Source organism: Schistosoma mansoni, chromosome 1 (assembly GCF_000237925.1).
Source record: "Schistosoma mansoni strain Puerto Rico chromosome 1, complete genome".
Lineage (NCBI taxonomy): Eukaryota > Metazoa > Platyhelminthes > Trematoda > Strigeidida > Schistosomatidae > Schistosoma > Schistosoma mansoni.
The window spans coordinates 6,995,586-7,004,165 of record NC_031495.1 but is presented as its reverse complement, the minus strand read 5'-3'; the positions used below and the strand labels follow the sequence as shown (position 1 = coordinate 7,004,165).

The 8,580-nt window shown below is 34.3% G+C and overlaps 1 protein-coding gene across 1 annotated transcript in view; it reads right to left on the bottom strand.

Annotated features, from left to right (window-relative positions):
- Positions 1-1,042: 1,042 nt before the first annotated feature.
- Positions 1,043-8,580, bottom strand: part of Smp_124130 (serine/threonine kinase) — a gene marked incomplete at both ends in the record, with an annotated part of 30,645 nt that continues 23,107 nt past the window's right edge. Inside the window, 5 exons of the mRNA XM_018793107.1 lie at positions 1,043-1,098; positions 1,645-1,759; positions 3,486-3,920; positions 5,120-5,188; positions 8,021-8,103. Of these exons, the coding sequence (XP_018647653.1) occupies positions 1,043-1,098; positions 1,645-1,759; positions 3,486-3,920; positions 5,120-5,188; positions 8,021-8,103 (758 nt within the window). The remainder of the gene's footprint in view (positions 1,099-1,644; positions 1,760-3,485; positions 3,921-5,119; positions 5,189-8,020; positions 8,104-8,580) is intronic.

Sequence of the window (8,580 nt, the reverse complement as noted above, 5' to 3'; positions counted from 1 at the left end):
GGTGGTCTTCTTAGGGGGGCACACTCGGAGCCTTTGACCTAAAGGTCTGATCCACAAGGCAGTGGAGCATCGTGAGGAGATGCAGTCATATGGTAGCTGGTGACCAACGATTGATTCATACGCCATTTGTTCAATAAAAGTTAAATATCTAACATTTACGAGCAGTTTTCCGTTCATTTAGTGTTTTCTGATGCATATAAAAGTGTAATTTACAATGGGAACTTCATTTCAATCATCTAAAAATATCTATATATGTCTTCTGTGAACATATTACTCTGACACATTCTAAAAAGCAGGATGAAAAATACAAACTAAGTGAAAGACGGAGTTGAAACTGAAATCCTCAGTGGAAATTACGCTCTTTTATTCAGTATTCACTAGATAAATGAATAAAAAAAATGCTAGATATTCCATCCATATTGAAAATTGGGAAGGAGATGCTTTACAAATTCACGGATATGTATCACATATGGAATATACCTACGTTGTTAAACGCTTGGATATAAAAGAATGAATGACTGATCAGTGTATACAAATGTTTAATCACAGAGCTGTGACTCACATGATGTTTGATACAGACTACATAAAATATGGCTGACAGCGAAATGCAAAACACGTGTCTCATCCCACTTGGGACTCGTCAGTCATATGAATATGCATTCCAGAGTCGTTGTTCACTGTAGAACTCGAAACGAGTATTGTTCGCTTCAAACCATCATCGCGTTATCCTTTTAAATCCAGATAGTCCTTCACTTATGCAACAGGTATGAGATTTAATTTAGTTAAAAATGGTTTGGATTGGTCAAAATCCAGTCAAAAATACAAGCCACTGGATAATCCGAACCATTTAAAATTCAATTAGTATTATATTTGTTCAATCCTTAGTACCAATTAAATTCTATTAATCAACGAATTGTAATATACCCTCTAGCCTAGATGATTTAACATCGTGTACTGTATTGATATCTGATGACTCGGAATAGTTTTCATGAGTCTTTTTTTCTGACGATTCCCTATAACTACATGAATAGATCAATGTGCTTCAGAACTCTGTTTTAATTCTGCATAGATTTTTATCCCATAACCAATATATCATATCTACAAAATTTATGACAATCATTAAAACAAAACACAGATCTGTATGAAAGTGATTTTATTAAAGAGATAATTATAAATAATTATTATTTGTTTAAGTTTATATACAATTTCTTTCAATATAATCAATAGGAAGGATAATCTTTGATAAGGGTTTAGATTGTAAGATAATATAGAAAGAGGGAAATGAAAACTTCAGTGATTCAACGTAGTTAGATAATTCACTAATTACTACTACTAACCATATGTGGACACATTTACACTAGATTTGTGTTTGAGAGAGAGAGAGAAGGAGAGGTAAAGTGTAGAGGAAAAGACGCTGTTTTTTATTTTATATATTCGGTAGGTGTAATCCAGTTAAATTTGATTGAAGTGTATTGTTTGTAACGTTTGTATCGTTAGAATTATACCCATTGTCTATATTATTATTATTGTTATTATTACTGTCCGGATTTGGGAAATATGGGATTGAATTGTTATTGTTTGTTGATGTTATAATCATTTGATTTGATTTAGTATATTTCCATCCTAAATTAGATTTTTGATTACCTGTTACCATCATCATTGATTGAGGATTATTGTTTGATGTTGTAGAGGTAGTCGTTACTGGGATTGGTTGTAAATGTGGATTGGTTGGCAGAGCAGGTAATCCTATTTGCGATGGCTACAACGATGATTTGATAAAAAAGATAAATGTGTAAATAAAGAACATTGAAAAAGGTTAATGAATTAGAGATTTTATCGAGCATAGTTTCATGATACATTAGGACTAATATGTTTTAAAGAATGTCCAGAAAACTATTACAGCTGGGGGGGTGACTTGTTCGTTGGATCATTTATATATCTCACTAAAAGTATGATATAGGGAAAATTTTGAAAAATTCTTAACATAAGTGAGCTATTTTAAAGCTAACTTTCACCAATTAGCAAAGAGTCTGTATGAATCAAAAGTATTTCTCAACAAAAGGAATGTAAAGCAATTAGTCCCTTTGATAAATTGCGATAGTGTAATATGAAGATGAAGATTATCAGAACTATGTGATATATTAGCGCAATACATTTCGAACAATCTGATCACACATATACTTGTTAAGAAAAATCATACATAAAAATAAAAGATCAACTAGACTGGAAATGAAGGGTAAGAGTAGAAAAGGATTTTGGAAATGTTTACTGGCTTTTTTTGAGAGACGTAATAGCAATTTTCCGATTTTAATCTCGAAAAATACCTCCATATAAGATCATTCATGTGGTAGTGACAAGAACCACGAGTGAGGACAATTGAATGTGTGAATTGGTCATATGCTTAACTGAAGAGTTCGAATATAAATTTATTAACTATACCATACACTTAGTCTTATGAAATTGACAGCAAGTAGATATTGAGTGGTAGAAGAATAATTTATTTACTGATATTTCCGGTGAATTTTCAAAGGCTTTATACTTATTAATGTAAATACATCAAAGACAAAATTGAACAATTAGGAGACAATATCCTATCACAAGCTTTATTCTATACAAGCCTTTAGGGGAATAGTGTTACGTTATAATGATTGATAACCAACTATTTTTCCCATCTGCCTTTTTTGGGGGGAACTACACTAATCGGCACAAATCCGTGAAGTCACTGACAATTGGACTGAGCCATGTTGGTAGGTGCAGACTACCTGGTTGGGATCCGAGGGAGATGATAGCAATCGATGGTTAGAGACCTTGAATGACATGGCTCAAAATCGTTTGCAATAGCGAAGGTGCATCCACTCTTTGTGTTCTACCAAATTCTAATCTTCTGAATTCTTCATGTCTCTATCTTTTTTTCTCTCCAAATTTATTTCACTGGATTATACTCCTTCAATAACATCTTCGAACCCTAATCTTTCTGATTACTGCTTATACTCTTACTACTTCTACCACTATAGGATTTGAATCGGCAACTGCATCTCTGTGCTAATATGGTGTGACAACTCGAAATGATGTACGTACGTACGAAGTTCTATGTTGTGACTGACTGACTCTAATCGAGATTTATAACTGCTAATTATTTTGGTTATGAGATTGTTGTAGCTTACTTCACGAGCTGATTTTAGTTAAACAATTTCTGAATAGATATTTCCACTCGTTATACAATATTCAGCACTTCGAACTGACGATTGCATCAAAGATCAAACAGGCAGGAACTTCTGGGCTTGTTACATCAAAACCAATGATTATCTGGAGAAATTCAATTCGTAATAATGTAAAGTTTTTTGATAGATCTAACTTCAAAGGTTCATTTTACATCTGATTCATTTAAGTAGCTGTTAAAACTAATCTGTGTAAAAGTTTACTAAAGTACAATAATAATAATACATTTTGATAAATAATTCTTTTAACTGATTACTTGTACATACATTATATAGACTTTGACCAACAATTCCTGGAACAAACCAATTTGTTCGACCAGCATTAAAACTTGGTGTAATACTACTAGTTGGAGGGAAAAATGTCGGTGAAATTGAACTGGACTCATTTTGTGGTGTACCAGTTGTTTGATTTCGATCAATAGACTGTTGTGGAATTTGCTGTTGTTGATATTTACGTCTTGGAATCATTGTCCCGGTACTAATTTGATTAATCATAACTGGTTTATTTTGTGAATTTTGAGGGAAATTACGTTCAGATTTTTTTTTCATTCCATGATTATTATAACCATCTCCACATGAACTATATACTTGTTTTAATTCACCATGATAATATTGTGGGTGTCTTCCGTGCATTTCCATGTATGGATGTTTTAATAATGACTCACTATTAAGTCGTTCTGTAGGATCCATGCTTAAACAGCTCTAAATTTAATGAAAATAAATAATTGAATAGTTATGGAACTAACATTTAATAGCAAGAACTGAATGACTTGAAGTTTTCCGACCACGAGATACTCAATCTACTATGTAAATTAGAAGACTGAAATGTGAGAGAACGTTTAATCACTAAACGAAACTATTATGCATAAAAATCATAGGCATGTATACAGTTGTTCTTCTGACTTAGACAAGGATGTGTAGACTGACACCTTCAGTAGGCAGATCATTGAATTATTTGGCAAAGCTGAACTTGAAGGATGAGCTTGAGATCTGTGAACTAAAATAACAAGCTGTTAACCTATTCAACCAATAAGAATACTGGAAATATCAATGACAGATTTATGATGTCATGATTAAGATTCAGACTCAGTATTTAGGATTAGAATTCATAGCATAGGATTTTCAGTGGTGGTCTAGCTTAGATCGACGCACTATTTCAACTATTAAAATTATTACAATCTCCACAAATCCCCATTCAGTTATTATTCTTCCAACAGGATTAACTCTCTCTCTCTCTTGTCTATTAGTTTGCGTATGCACACTGTTGTACATAATTGCAGATTGGGAATATCGGCTCAATGAAAATTAGCATCCACTGACTTCTACATATAAATATATATAAGGTTCAAGCATTTATTACAGTTTACTGAACCACGTCATGTAATATCATTCTTTAATACAAGGCAGATGTTGCTTGCTCTTAAATTCACAAATCAGTCTATAACTGGTATACTCCATTTTCATCCGATTGAATTCAGTCAAAATAAAAATTATTTGAAGGGGGGAGGTTATTTTCTTCAGTAAATAATTATAATTATCAGAAGAGGTTTTTTGTGGAGATTTAGTATTTTCATAGTTGAAAGCGTGAGTCAATTGAAGCTAGACCACCATGAAAAACTTGGAAGCACTAGACGGCCGTTTCGTCCTATTGTGGGACTCCTCAGCAGTTCGCTCGCGCGGGAGACTGATAGGTCCTGGGTTCGAATCTCGCGAGGTGGGATCGTGGATGCGCACTGCTGAGGAGTCCCACAATAGAACGAAACGGCCGTCTAGTGCTTCCAGGTTTTCCATGGTGGTCTAGCTTCAACTGACTCACGCTTTCAACTATGAAAATAATTATAACACTTTCATATCGTATCAGTCATAACTATCATAAACATAATAATAACCTATTATCCTACCTGTAAAAAATTTAATTCTTTCGAAGTAATTGGCGGTTGTAACGAAGTGAATTTCTCACTCAAATCTTTCTATGGAAATAAAAAACAAACAACGGATTAAGAAATAGAATATAACCATCAATCTGAAAATATGATAGAATATAAGTATAAATTTACTATTACATCTTAATATAATACGAATTTGGGGATACAACTTCTAAATGATCCATTTTATTTGACTCAAATGTAGCTGATTTACAAATGAATAAGAATGGGCATAGTAGAATACATTTCAATGTATACCTTATACATGTGTCAGTTCAACTATTTAACCAAGTAATATTAATATCATGCAGATATTTGTGACTAATACCAACTATCAGTTGTTTTTTCTTCTGTTATATCCCGATAACAATAGTGAAATGGTAACTTTGGGATCCATTTATGGACCAATATTATGCATATAATTCTTATCGTATATTTGCTAAATAATTAAACTACTCATATTCATGTTCCTTTCATTGTGAGCTTTATTTTGACCCTTGGACTATTATTGTACGATTTACCACTCGTGAATTATACCCAGTCTATTAATTACTGCTTCCCCTATTCACAGCCACATTTGGCTAACTCTTGTACAAATGTTATTTTCTATTTTATTGGTACGATGTGGTCAGTCTGTTTGGTATATAAACTCAGAATGTTTGAAATACAACGATTCATACCACAGAGGCTGTTATTGGTGTTCTGGACTTAACTGGCTGGGTTGGGCAGAAAGCAGGACCGATACGTACTGTAGACTGCTCGTACGGGTTTCGTGTGTCACTGCTCCAATTGATAATTTGCTGCTCTCTGATTGGCGGTCTTATCACTTCATACATTAACTGGGCATCCACTTGGCCACAAGATATAACATCTTCTTAGTTTTCATTAGGCATCATTGGATTCATGTTTTTAGTACGAAGTACAAACTAGTTAAGCATTCACTAGACATAAATGTGGCTAAGATAACAAATCTATTCAAATATTTACATTGTATTACATTCCTACTTTAATGGTCAAATAAATTATGCTTTTTTATTTATTTCAACACATAAATATTGGTACAAAGGGGCACCAGATAAATATGCGTCGCACAAATCTCATTTGATTTATGTGAGGGCTGTGATATAACCCAGGTGCCCAAACTGAAGCAGGTGGTCTTCTTAGGGGGCCACACCCGGAACCTTTGACCTAGAGGTCTGATCCACAAGGCAGTGGAGCATCGTGAGAAGATGCAGTCCCATGGTAGCCGGTGACCAACGGTTGATTCATACGCCATTTGTTCCCTCAGGATCCTGAAGCCCGGTGCCCCATTGGTTTGGAATAAGGGTTTTCCGACTCCCTTAGGTGGACTCGCCGTGTCCAGCAACCTGGTTAAACCGCCGGACATTCTCTTTTCGTCCTCTCAATTTCGTAAACAACACTCCTGTCACGAGAAGTCAGTGAGTAGGACTTCCCTGTCAGAGGCTATATACGCATGGCCATGTGAGAGCATTTGGATAGGGAGAGAGGACTCTCCCCACTCTCGTCCGTACGAGGGCATTCGGGGGCAATAAATTATGTACATATATTCAATCAGTAAAGAATAAGAACAAACGTTAGAATTCCTTTTTTCCCCTTAGCATCTCATCAACAAAAGCATATAACTTTTCTTTTAAAAATATCAAAATTATAAATTTTATTGAAAATGCGTTGTAGAAATTAACTTGATTGGTAATTCATTTGAATGTAATAATGATTTTTTGTTACCCGGTATCTAACTCCAGTTATCACTGTTTCTGATTGTTATCAAAATATACATGTTGTCAATCCTCGTATACAATTATCAACTTAGATCATGTTAGTGAATAACGGAATTAAATAAGTCAACTAAGAGAATGGAATTTAGAATATGTATATTTCGTACAATCGTTAATCCAAGCAAACGATCAAAGAAACGAAGAGAAGAAAGCGAAGACGAGAGATTGAAACGAGAAAGCGTCTTATCCAACTCAATTTACCTAAGACTGAATCAATATTTGTAGTCGAACAAAAAATAAGTCACAGATACATAATAAGTAGGGTAAGTAGTTAGCACACGTACGATCATATAGAAAATTCAGGATTAATAATCGAATAGGTGACAGGGTAAAAATGTGGCTTGAGAGGAATCAATAGATTGGTCTGTCCAGAGGCTTGTATAACCTATGTAGGCTTGACATAACACCAGCCCATATAGATTCAAATACAGTCAAGATAACTTCTGAGATTTTATTTAATATCTTTTCTGTACAAAGCTAATTTGTGTTCACATTAACTTGTAACAGAAATCACTTAGGTAAGTATTTTTAACTTATTCTATAGCTTTTTTTTCAAATAAATATTATGAGTTGTATGTGGTTAATGAAAGCCTAGAAACAGAACAAAATAGATCCATTCATTTTGTATTATTTATTTGAATCTTCCTATTGATGTTTAGGACTGCGATTGATCAGCAGGTACATCCAGCTGACAAGTACCAAATAGGACGAAACGCGCATCCTGGATCCCACTGCTAGCAACCATCCATCTCTACATAAAAATGGATCATTATTATTCTTTCTGGTGAACGGTTGCTCAAAATCGTGGATTAGTTAAAGTCAGACATTAACACCGTTGGATGCCGGCAAGCTCAGTGGTCTATCGGTTAAGTGCTCTGGCTCGAGACTGATAGGTCCTGTGTTCCAGTCTCGCGATTGCAGGGTCACAAATGCGCACTGCTGAGGAGTCCCGTAATACAACGAATCGGCCGTCCAGTTATTCCAGGTTTTCCATGGTGGTCTAACTTCAACTGACTCATGATTTCAACTATGAAAATACTTTTCAAATTAATCAAAGAAATCATGTAACTATGACACTTACTCGATTTTCGGGAACAATTAATTTATAACCTTTAAAAAAACAATTTTTCTCAAAAATTTCTCTGTGACGTGGTACCAAATCGCCTATATAAACACAAAAATATATGATGAAAAAAATGATTAAGTTCCTTTCAATTAATTTGTGCATTCATTGATGAAGAGTATTTGATGTGTAGGCGAGAATGATAATGATTGGTTGTTTTACTGAGTCAGGCATGTAGATAGTGTGACAGGTGTTATATGTGTTATAGAGACCCCTATCCCGATTATTATTGATTAACTGTTCCTTGTTATTGGATTGTGTCGGATTTTGGGTGTGTGGAAATATATTGACGTTATAGTCAGGCTAACCTTGTGTTCTTGATCTGAGTTGTGTGTTGAAGTCCTGTAGAATGGACACTGGGTGGGAATCTAGTGTAGATATTCGTCTAAGGTAAATTAATGTCCCATATACGTGTAAAAAGTGAAAGGACTATTATAACAAGAAACCCTAGAATTATAACAAGTATCCTACCGTTTATAACAGTATTGTACACTCATCTCAACACTAGTTAAATTCGA